We start from the raw sequence: 13064 nt of genomic DNA on the forward strand, positions 1-13064 counted from the left end.
TTTTATTCTTACTCTACAAGACGTAGCCTTTTATTGTAGAGAAAGAATAAAAAATAAATAAAACGAAACAGTTCAAGATAAATACCTTCATATTAAATATACAGTGGCAGTGATAAAAATAATCAGTTACAATAAGTTATAGGTTTACAATAAAAGGGTGGACCGCGTAGAGGTCGACATAAAATGGATAATGTTAGGTTTTTATCGAAAGTAATTTTGTTTTTGTAATGTAACACATACAGAACAAAAAATATTGGACATTTTAGAATTATGTTATCTAACTAAGTTATTTTAGTGTAAAGTAACTTGTTTTGAAATAAAGTAGAGACACGTATAATAATTAGTTAAGTGCGAAAGTTTGTTCGCTAGTTTTCTAAAAGACACTCAAGTCAAAAAGGCACTTTCCATTTTTCTTGTTATATTCCAATTTAAAATAATGCATTACGATGAATTTTTCTATTAACATTCCAAATTTAAATAAAGCATTACAACGAATATCTCTCTTTATATTCTAATTTTAAATAAAATATTATAATGAATCTTTCGTTTCATTTTCCAATTTTAAATAATGCAATACAATTAATTTTTCTTTTATTGTTCCAAATTTAAATATTACAGCATTACAACGAATATCTCTTTTTATATTCTAATTTTAAATAATAGATCACGATGACTTTCTTATCATATTCCAATTTTAAATAATGCATTACAATGATTTTTCTTCTAATATTCCAAATATAAATAAACCATTACAACGAAAATATCTTTTAGTATTCTAATTTTAAATAATTCATTAGAATTAATTCTTATTTATAACAAAGCGTGAGTACATTGCAAATTATAAATAAACCACGTACGTACCTCGTCAGAGATGCGAACTCGTGAGAATCCAGTGACAAACTAAATGTTTACACATATAGATAGCTTTTATAACTGTAGTATTGTCACACGTGGAAGGAAAAACGTGTGTTTTATAATATAATTAATGAATTGATCAAGTATGATTTCTATTGAAATGGCTTTTGGTTTAGTATCTTTCGCTCCCACACCTTTCGTCGTTAATAATTTATTTATATTTTAAAGGAAGATTGTACAAAGATGTCTGCTTGGATACCTCAGTTTTGATAGTACTTTTAGTCACTCTATTCTCCCAATTTAATAAATATATAAATTTGTAAGAAATATATTAATAAATTTGAATTTAAAAATGTATCTGTATTACTTTAAACATGTATAACATTTATTTGAAAAGAATACGAACTGAGTTTCTTGTCAGTTCTTCTCATCTTGAAATCATTCCGAACTGACGGTAAATTTGACATGTTATAAGAGTCTGTAATAGACCTACATGAATAAAGATATTTTTATTTTTTTTAATTTTATTTAGTCTAAGCCTTTCTCGATAAATGGTCTATCCAGCACGAAATGAATTTTCTATTTAGGATTAGCAGTAGCAAGGTTACGCCGAATATCCAAACTCAAAAATTTTAACTCGTAATAATATTAATATAATTATTCCCACGACTTCGTCCGCGTGAAATTTAACTGTATTTTTCTAAAATAAAAATAGCCTAAGTTACTCCTTATTACATCAGCTACCTGCCAAAAAAGTCCCGTCAGAATCGGTCCAGCCATTTCAGAGATTAGCCGGAACAAACAGACAGACAGACAAAAATTGTAAAAAATGTTATTTTGGTGTATGTACCGTATTTATATTCGTATGCATGTAGTAAAAAACGGTTATTTCAATATTACAAACGGACACTCCAATTTTATTTATATGTATAGATGTATAGATTTACATATACAATATTTACGAAACATGTTTTATCATTATCAGTATTCATATAACAGCTGCTGTCCTTTCAGTTTTTTGTTCAAAAGTATTTCTTTCTAAATAGGTACATCCCTAGTAAAGAATCGATAAAATCGATATTTTCCGTGTAATTAATTATACGAAACGAGATTATTTTTAAATTGATTGTAATCGTTAAAATAATAATCGGTTTTTATCCACAGTTTAAAAAAGTTTTTTTTAGTATTCATATCTTATTATAAAATTCTCGTGTCACAGATTTCGTTCCCATACTCCTCCGAAACGGCTTGACCGATTCTCATGAAATTTTGTGAGCGTATTGAGTAGGTCTGAGAATCGGCCAACATCTATTTTTCATCCCCCTAAATGTTAGGGGTAGTCCACCCCTGATCTTTTTTTATTTTTTAGGCAGAATTTTTAGTTTCAATTTTTTTATGATACATAAATATAACATACAAAAATACATACAATCCTAAATTTTCACCCTTCTATCATCAACCCCTATTTTTTTATAGCGTTATTAATTTATATGGCAAAACAACGTTTGTTGGGACAGCTAGTATATTATAAATGTATTTAAAACAGAATATCACAGATTTTCCGCCAGACTGACGCAAACGGTTTTGTAATGACATATAATTGGCACCATGCACTATCGTACTTCTATAGGTTTTACCACTAGTTGGTTTTGAAGGTATTTTACCGGGAAAGTTACCCAGAGTCTATCATCATCATCTGCTTCTTCCTTATCCCATTTATTTGTGGTCTTCGTAATATGTTTTTCTCTTCCATTCATGTCTGTTCGCAGTCATCTCGTTATTTACTTCGTTTCTTAACATATCATCTTTCACACAGTCCATCCATCTCTTTTTCGGTCTTCCTCTCCCCTTATAACTATCCACATTCATATGTAACGAAGTGACTGCGAAAGTCATCCCATTATTTACTTCGTTTCTTACCATATCATCTTTCACACAGTCCATACATCTATTTTTCGATCTTCCTCTGCCCTTATAACCATCCGTTCCCATACTCCTCCGAAACGGCTTGACCGATTCACATGAAATTTTGTGTGCGATGGTGATGGTGAGTAGGTCTGAGAATCGGCCAACATCTATTTTTCATCTCCATAAATGTTAGGGGTAATCCACCCCTAAATTTTTTTTTTATTTTAAGGCAAAACAACGTTTGCCGGGACAGATAGTATGTATATATATAAATAAGTTTTATTAATACGTAAATAATATACATAGGAAACGCCATAGGAAAAAGGTCGCGGGTTCGATTCCTCGCACGGAATAAACATTTGTATTCAGAGTATATATGTATTTATATTCTTTGTCTAGTAACCATAACACTGCTTAGCTTGGGACTAGATGGAGCTGCGTGAATTGTTCTGAAACATTGTTATTATATTATGTTACTACTTATAGTAATAATGACTGTATGGAAAATACATTGAAATCTGTCATACTGTTTGCATTCGGGGTTTTTATAGTGTTGATAACTATGTACTAACGATCACGTAGACCATATTACACTAATAATTTATTTATCTATTTATGCATAGCAATGTACCATGTCAGGTCGACGTCCGGTTCCCCCTGGAAACCATCGTGATAAAATCCCAAACTGACAAATTCACTGGGATTTTATGGTACATTGCTAGCAATGGGATCATCAGTCCACATTACTAACAATCCGCTTCCGTCATCAGGTGGGAGTTGTACTTCAGCCGCTCCATAAGTTCTTCCTTTGGTTTGGAGTGCCTTCACTCGCCCCCTATCATTCGGTGAAGCTGTGTTCGACAGCATTTTTTTATAACATAGACACTGGATGGACCCAGTGTATTTGGACGTGGACATATATATTATATATATATAGATATATATATATATATCTTATTAATATTATAAACATGAAAGCTTGTGAGTATGGATGGATGTTTGTTACTCTTTCACGCAAAAACTATTCAACGGATTTTGATAAAACTTTACAGTAATATAGCTTATACATCAGAATAACATATTGGCTATAAATTTCTTGCGAGTGAAACTACGGATATAGCTAGTCATTACATAGTATAAAACAAACAGCTATGATCTGACTTCATTTTCATCATATCATCCTCCACTGGTGCCCCGCTAGCGTAAACCGATAGCGCAGGCGGGTGCACCATTTCATTATCATACTCTAAAAAAAACTCCCGCCTGACGGATACGACTTTAGTCTAAGGCCAAGGTCTTCAACCCGCGGCCCGCGAGCTGCTTGCGGCCCGCCGATGTATTTTCTGCGGCCCGACAACATCATAAGCCCACTCTCAATGACGACAACAATTAAGTAATAAAAAGTACCTTTAATGTAAAATATAAAAATACTTATATAAATATCTATGATGCGGCCCACTATGCAGAAAAAAATATTTTTGGCCCTTGATTTGTGAAACGTTGAAGACCGCTGGTCTAAGGGCACTGCTAGGAGTTCGAACCCCAGACCAGGCCGTCGTACCACCTATTGCGGGGGTAGTTATTAGATTCTATAATTTTGAAAATCGAATAGATCGAGGTAAAAGCCCCAATACAGTTATCGTAGGTATAACAACTGCGCTTGCGCATTCATTATGGTAATTACGTATAAATTATTCACATATAGGAGTTTAAAGAAAATTGCATTAACTCGCAAAAACATTTTATATAAATACGACTTTAATGCTTTAATGTTAAAGTAGATTTTCATAAATTGTGACTTTGTGTTTAATGCAGTTTATTGTTGAATATTATGAATTATATATCTATACATATAATTACATATGGTAGGTATATATAAGTAGTTTAGTATTTAATGTACTATCATTCATTTATTAATTTTCAATAACATATATATATTTATTTATACATATAAATAAAATTGGAGTGTCTGTTTGTAATATTGAAATAACCGTTTTTTACTACGTGCATGTGAATATAAGTACGGTACATACACCAAATTAACATTTTTTACAATTTTTGTCTGTCTGTTTGTTCCGGCTAATCTCTGAAATGGCTGGACCGATTTCGATGGGACTTTTATTGGCAGGTAGCTGATGTAATAAGGGGTAACTTAGGATACTTTTATTTTAGAAAAATAAAGTCAAATTCCACGCGAACGAAGTCGCGGGTACAGCTAGTATGCAATATAAAAACAGTCAACTGATTCATAAATGTATATATATGCTAAGATATTATAAAACTTAAAATCGTTGACAAATAAATCTATGATTATTATTATTAAATAAGGATAAAAATGAAAACCAAAATTTATATATACATATAAATAAAATTGGAGTGTCTGTTTGTAATATTGAAATAAACGTTTTTTTACTGCATGCATATGAATATAAATACGATACATACAGCAAAATAACATTTTTTACAATTTTTGTCTGTCCGTCTGTCTGTTTGTTCCGGCTAATCTCTGAAATGGCTGGACAGATTTTGACGGGACTTTTTTGGCAGGTAACTTACATCAGTTACATAAGAAGTAGATGATCGAAAATAAAAGTAATCTAAGATGTACTTAGATGACTTTTAGTTTCGAAAAATTCTATTATTTTTGAACATGAAAGTTAAATTCACGCGGACGTAGTCGCGGGGAACAGCTAGTATAAAAATAATATTAAATAATTCAATGTTAAAAATTTTAATAATGGTCCATAGACTATTAATAATAGCTCATATTATTAATAAAATGAAACATAATAACAGGAAAAATGACCACCAAATTATATATCTGTTTGCATATACATAAACGTTGTAAATATGAGTCTTAATTATTTTAGATGTAGAGATATTAGATGGGATGATCCACCAAATTATATATCTGTTTGCATATACATAAACGTCGTAAATATGAGTCTTAATTATTTTAGATGTAGAGATATTAGATGGGATGATTACTCGGATGTTTTCAAACAAAAAAAAGTGATAAATTTCAACAAATAAACATTAAAAAATAAGGATGAAACAGCACTACGGTTACCACTTCGTTTGGTGACGGCCACGTGATTCGTGAATTAGAAATGCACATTTCAAAGGATAAAGGTGTCATGATGAATGAATACATTAGAGGAAGTATGAAAGTGGCACCGGTCTCAGAGAGGTTGAAGAGTAATCGTCTATCGTGGTATGGACATGTAATGCGTAGGAACGAGGATAATATTTTAAGAAAGGTGTTACATATGAATATGGATGGTTACAAGGGCAGAGGAAGGCCGAAAAAGAGATGGATGGACTGTGTGAAAGATGATATGGTAAGAAAGTAAGTAAATAACGCGATGATTGCGAACAGGGATGAATGGAAGCAAAAAACATATTACGCAGACCACAAATAAATGGGATAAGGAAGAAGCAGATGATGATGAAAGGTGTCATGATGACACTGTAATTCTCATATGTCGACATTTTTTTTATATATTTTGTTTAAATTGAAGAACAATTTACATTGTGTTCGTAATTTCAAATTGTTAATGTTATACTATTTTAGCTGTCAAATATTCCAACCGAAACAAAACTTTTGCATGTACCTAAAATAAACGAAGAAAATTAAGAACACCAAACATATGCAGACATGGCTGTATTGTCGCAGATCCCTTTGCTTTTAAATTAAAGTATAAACAAAACAAAAAAAAACAAACTTTACGTAGCAAACTGTTTTGAGACTAGACTGTACAGTCTAAGGATCTTTGCCTGATCCAAAATTAAAAACGAGATGGACGAATATGAGGAAAAAAGCAAACTGTTTGACGGTTGACATAGGTGAGACAGAGGGCAGTATGCTAAACAGCTATATCTACTAAATGTATGTAAAATGATTCGTGACAAATGTATAAATTAAAATTACATTCAGTAATATTCTTCGATTCCTAAAACAATGTTGTTAGTAAAAAAAACAAAAAGAATGGCGCTTGAAACTCGCTTATAGGGTTACGTTATCTGTATTAATATCAGTTAATGCTAAAGTTGATACACTGTAGAATCTATACAAATAAATAAAATCGAAGTGTCTGTTGGTAAGTTTAAATCAACAGATTTTCATTAAATGCATACAAAAATACGAGTATATACGATACTCATGACACGAGGAACGAAACAGAAACTGGCTTGTTGCACTTTTGAATAAATGTTGTTCAGAATACATTTTTAAGATTATTTTTAAATACAGATTACTAAATACTACAGTTGACAAAAGTAATTTATTTACTTTTGTCAACTGTGTGTAATAATGTATTAATATATAATTTAATTAAAAATTACATAGAATAAAATAAAATAATTCACAATATAGAACACTACAAAAAGTATTTTTAATATTCTGTGTTAGTTTCCCGCGCAAACGAAATGCGCCACAGATTCACAATATCGCACAGCTGTGGTAGAATGATGAGTGCGTCATAGCTGTATGAATTATTAATATTGTATTAACACTAACAAAACGTAAAGTAATATAAATGAACAAAAAAAAAATACAAAAACAAAGATCCGATAGAACTACTCAGCTTTATGGTATCTCGGATGCACTAGTATTATATAAGACGCAAAATTTGAATAAATATTATTGATTTTGAATAGTAAATAACGAGATGACTTCGAACAGGGATGTATGGATGAGAAAATATATTACGCCGACCACAAATAAATGGGATAAGGAAGAAGCGGATGATGATGATGATTGAGTTGATTTTGACTGTTATTAAATTCTTGATTGTTTTGTTCCAGAATGATCTATCGGGCCGACGAGGAAAATTGGAGAAACAGCATTCTTTCATCGATAATGGTTGGTATTTTTTTTATATAACATTATGGAATGGTGTATGTACCCTATACATACAGGTGTATATATGAATGGTATATGCTGCGCTAACAATATAAGCTGGAGTGGTGGATAAGTCTGTACATAATAATAATCTAAGGACAATTCACACAGCGCCATCTAGACAGAAGTTAAGCTAAGCTAAAGCTTGTGTTATGGTATTGTATGGTGGTCCTCATAATACACGCTTTGCTTAGCTTGGGACTAGTTTCTGTAGTGTAAATTATTACTATTATTTATTCTTATTTTCTTATCTTATATTAAACTAGCTAATCGCCCCAGCTTCGCACGGGTGTACATATATTATATATATATAAACCTTCCTCTAGAATCACTCTATCTATAAAAAAACCGCTTCAAAATCCGTTGCGCAGTTTTAAAGATTTAAGCATACATAGGGACGGACAGACAGCGACAGCGACTTTATTTTATTCTATGTAGTGAAGAGCAACATGCAAGTTTCTTGCTCGTTCTTCTTGTGATGAGACAGCTTTCCCAATGAGCTAATAGATAAAAAAAAAGTGATGACTATTTAAAAATGCTTCAAAAAATTTGAATAAATAATTTTCTATTCTGTTCTGTTTCTTATTATTCTAGAGTGTGACTGTCAACCAACAGAAGAGTGTCGTAGCAAATGTTGCTGCGATTGTCGGCGACACGACGGCTGCCAGAGGAGCGCGACAGACAAGGTCTCTCATCTCATTCTAATCTATGTTAATCCACGATCCATTGCTGTGCAAAGAACTTCTAATTACTTTTATACAGTTCGTCTTCCTAATTACCGGCTCTTAGACACACACCACTATTCTCAGTCGCCGTTCTCAGCTTAATGCCCGCATGATGCCAGCAGTGTACGATAGAGACGACATTATGCTTCCTTCTCTTTCCCACATATACTACAGCTTTCCAGTTATTTACGTGTACAGCTTAATGCCCGCATAATGCCAGCAGTATGCGCTAGAGATGACGTTATGCTTCCTTCTCTTTCCCACGTATACTACAGTTTTCCAGTTATATACGTTCACAGCTTAATGCCTGCATGACGCCAGTTGTTTGCGCTACAGACGACATTATGCTTCCTTCTCTTTCCCACATATATTACAGCTGTCCAGTAGTATACAGAATAAAATCCACTGTACTCCATTTTTGATAACGCCATTGTAACTAGAGTTACGTTGTAGCTATTGGATATTTACATATTGGCATACCGATAAGTCTAAACTCTACGATTTCCTTCTATAGATTTCTGTGCCTACTTACTGTACTTATTAACATAAGAGTATTTTTACTTTTAATTGTTCTATCTAATGTGGCGTGCTTCCAATGCCTTTTAAGATTTGTATCTTATTCGCGGAAAAACAATAAAAAATCTTTAAGGCCTGTCTCTCACATACATTTATTAAAATAAACTATTTTACAGGTCACAATACCGTCCGAACCAAAAAATTCAAAACCTACCAGTCCATGCAAAAACCGTTACGAACAAACCAATCACACGCAAGAATCAAGCCATAAACACGAGATCGATCCAAACCAATCCGAAACCAATCATCGATCGAGTTACGAAGCAGCAGCCAACCAGAGAACGGCTTACGAATCGTCAACCAATGAGAGAACAGCATACGAAACAGCAGCCAATCAGAAAACGCCAAACGAAGCCAATCAGTTACCGCCGTCGGAATCGACGAATTACGATGGACAATTCGATGCATCGTCCAATCAGAGGCAGTTTGAGATTGTAACCACAAATCACAGAATGGTTCACGAAGTAGCAGCCAATCAGCGGCAATTAAATAAACTGACAAGTCAAGATAGTCAGGAGATGCTTTATCTGACGCACTATCAAGGGATGCGAAATGAGGTTTGATTTTTTTTTATATAATTAAAACAGCAAATAAACTGACAGGCCTACCTTGTAAATAGTAAATATTACTAATGGTACTAAGATCGTATTCTCAGACCTACAGTATCAGTCAAGCCGTTTCAGGAGAGATTTTGTTACAAATACTGACACGAGATTTTTTTTTCTCAGACTACTCTCTATGCTGTTGGCGGAAGCTGGCCTTTACAGCTTCACCGGGCATAGGGTGGAGTGCAGATGGCACTCCAAACCAAAGGGAGGACTTATGCAGCGGCTGAAGGGCAACTCTCGCCTGACGGATACGATTTTAGTCTGAGGGCACCGCTAGGGGTTCGAATCTCGACATACGCTCGTAATTTCGATCCCCGGTTGAATTGGACGGAGGGGAATTTTACAAATTAAAATAAGCAGACAACATCATGGGATATGACTTGTATTTGATAGACTTGACCGAATAATATCGATCCCCGATTGTAACGGACTGCCGTCGCAATTTCGATCCCCGTTTGAATTGGACGGGGGATCGATCGGAGGGGACATATTAAAATAATCAAGCAACATCGTGGGATATAATTAGTATTTGATATAGTTAAGCTAATTTGTTCTGATGATTCTCATCATAGGATATAACTAGTATTTCATAAATTGTAATTGAGCTAAATTGGTCTGATGATTCTTTTATCGTTTATCATTGCAGGTAAACTCGCCCGGACATCTGGGGCAGGTACACTACACGCCAGATATGGTCATGCAGAATTTGATAGCACAAGCCAAGGTTGCACCTATGACCCTACCGGACCCTACTTTAAGTAAGTACCAAGCAACCCATCCTATGTGTTTGTAGCCCACTCATGCAACAAATATCTCCTTTGGAAAGTATAACTCTATCCTGAGGAGATAAAAACCATCGCTGCTAAGAATATCCTTCAATTCTTGTCCCTGACGGGTCTAGGTAGCGTACTCTGACAAAGAGCGAGCACAATAGATCTATGTAGGTCGCAGTGTTACAGGTTCAAGCACCGGATAATAGCCCAAACAACCCAATAAAAAAAAGGAGTACTAAGCATCACCATTTCATTATCATACATAATATATATATATATATATATATATATATATATATATATATACAGACAAACAATAAATTATTCGGATTAATACCAGCTGCTGAATTTCACCATCGTACCACCCGCCAGAAACTAAAATACCATCCTGATCGTCTGGATGAATGGCGGTCCTCCACCATGTGTTTTTCTAGAAACTTTGTCACACACAACCACATTGTGTTATCACCTACCAGCAATGATATTTCCAAACCGTTACGATATTGAAACCTTCAAGGATAGAGCATATTCCTTGTTAAAAGGCCGGCAACGCGCTTGCAATTGCCCTGGTGTTGCGGGTGCTCATGGGCGGCGGTAATCACTTACCATCAGGTGAGCCGAAGATCACTTCTTCTCTATGCTACAAAATAAAAAATTGTGACAAACACAATATTTGTGACGCATTAATATGTAAGACTGTATAATAATAATAATCCTGAACAATTCACACAGCGCCATCTAGTCCCAAGCTAAGCAGAGCTTGTGTTATGGGTACTAAACAACTGATATAAATACATAGATACATTTTTCTTGTAAATATACACATGTTTTACATAGAAAACACCTAGACCGATACAAACAACCATATTTATGTATTCAAATGTTTGTACCGTTGAAATAATAGAACATGCGACGATCGGTAGTAAGGCGGTGTACTAAACCGCTAGATCACCGAGGCCGTCAAATAAATACAATTCTTCAATATAAATTGTCAAAGATTTGTTGCTTAGGCCAGATTTGAACACCGGACCGTTTAAGCTAAAACGTTATTAACCACTAGACCATGAGGATCTAATTTAATTAATACTAATCATTATTCCAGGGCCGATGCCTCTAGCAAACGTTATGTACCCGACTGCGCCACCAGGATACCAATATGTGAATCCATGCAGGATGGTAAGTTTTTTTATACTAAACTAGCTACCTACCACGGCTTCGCACGGGTGTACATGTATTATACATATAAACCTTCCTCTTGAATCACTCTATCTATTAAAAAAACCGCTTCAAAATCCGTTGCGTAGTTTTAAAGATTTAAGCATACATACGGACGGACAGACAGCGACGGCTACTTTGTGTTATACTATGTAATGATTTATTGTAAATGCAAAAAAAAAAACTTATCGTTCTCAAAATTTGTTGTTTTATAAGTTATTTGTGTCATGCGCAGATGTTTGAATTATATTAAAAATGTTTTAACTCTATTTTATTTAGACACTTTACATTCATCTTAGTACTTACTCGTTCTTAGCATAAACCAGAGAGAATGTATAGACAATAAGTTACAGATTAAAAAATCTTACTGTATCTCCACAGAGTAACAAAATTAAATAAATTTAAAGTTTATGGTACACGCAACTGCTATATACATGCTTTATGGTAACCAATATATTTTTTTAAGGAGCAACCAGTTCAAACATTATATCAGCAGATGGTACCGACAGAGGAGCAAAAACAATTGGCATCTTCACCTCACGCCAACGAAAACACCTTCAGGATTGGTATGTAATATTTATATCTATACACTTACTAATATTATAAAGCTGAAGAGTTTGTATGAACGCGCTAATCTCAGGAACTACTGGTTCGAATAGAAAAATTGTTTTTCAAATTCAAATTCAAATTCAAAAATCATTTATTCATGTAGGACATTTTAGCCGCTTATGAACGTCAAATTTTTACATTATAATTTATTATTTTTTCCCTACCGTCCCTACCTACCGTTTTGTGTTGGATAGTCCATTTGTCGAGGAAGGATTTAAGCTATAATTATAATATTAATATAACATTACGCTACAACCAATAGGAACGGAGCTGCAATGGAAATATTACAAAAGGTGGGGAAATGAAACGTAGACGAAGTTGCGCGGGTCAGCTAGTATAGAATAATATGTAGCGGGGTGGTTATCACCTTACCACTGTACCGTTATATATGATATGATGAAGTGTCTATACATAATATATTGTTTCTTGTAGTATGTAGGTAATGAGTATACATGTGTAATAATTGTACTGTGATGACAGGAGCGGTGGTGAGAGTAAACACACACAGTAGGGTGTAACTTGTATATTTAACTGTTACATCTTGAATTACTCTAGCTTAGACTAATTACATAAACTATATATATGAGGTACTGCGTGACCTACGTGTCGTTATACAAAACGTACACTCGCACAATCTTTTACTGAACGTGCTGATTTGCATCACTATACCACAGTACTATTTATTGTCCATTAGTACTTACAAATAAACTTTTATTTGATAGTGTGCTACTTGGCTTATTAGTGACGCGTACACTCGACGCGGAGTTGTAACGTGGACTGACTGTACACTGAACTTAAATCTATGTTATCCGGAGAGGTACTAATGGAAGGGTCCCCAGTGTTGACAGAAATATTACAAGTGTAGACATAAAACTTATTTTTGACGCTGTTG

General features: G+C 33.9%; 1 protein-coding gene across 1 annotated transcript in view; it reads left to right on the forward strand.

The window, feature by feature from the left end:
- LOC131855246 (uncharacterized) overlaps positions 1-13064 on the forward strand; it is a 53196-nt gene that overhangs the window by 35221 nt on the left and 4911 nt on the right. Inside the window, exons 17-22 of the mRNA XM_059206489.1 lie at positions 7570-7627; positions 8261-8352; positions 9084-9524; positions 10222-10333; positions 11451-11524; positions 12030-12129. Coding sequence (XP_059062472.1) covers positions 7570-7627; positions 8261-8352; positions 9084-9524; positions 10222-10333; positions 11451-11524; positions 12030-12129 — 877 coding nt within the window. The remainder of the gene's footprint in view (positions 1-7569; positions 7628-8260; positions 8353-9083; positions 9525-10221; positions 10334-11450; positions 11525-12029; positions 12130-13064) is intronic.

The sequence above is a fragment of the Achroia grisella genome, unplaced genomic scaffold (genome assembly GCF_030625045.1).
Source record: "Achroia grisella isolate CSIRO2021 unplaced genomic scaffold, CSIRO_AGI_Agris_v1 utg1360, whole genome shotgun sequence".
NCBI lineage: Eukaryota > Metazoa > Arthropoda > Insecta > Lepidoptera > Pyralidae > Achroia > Achroia grisella.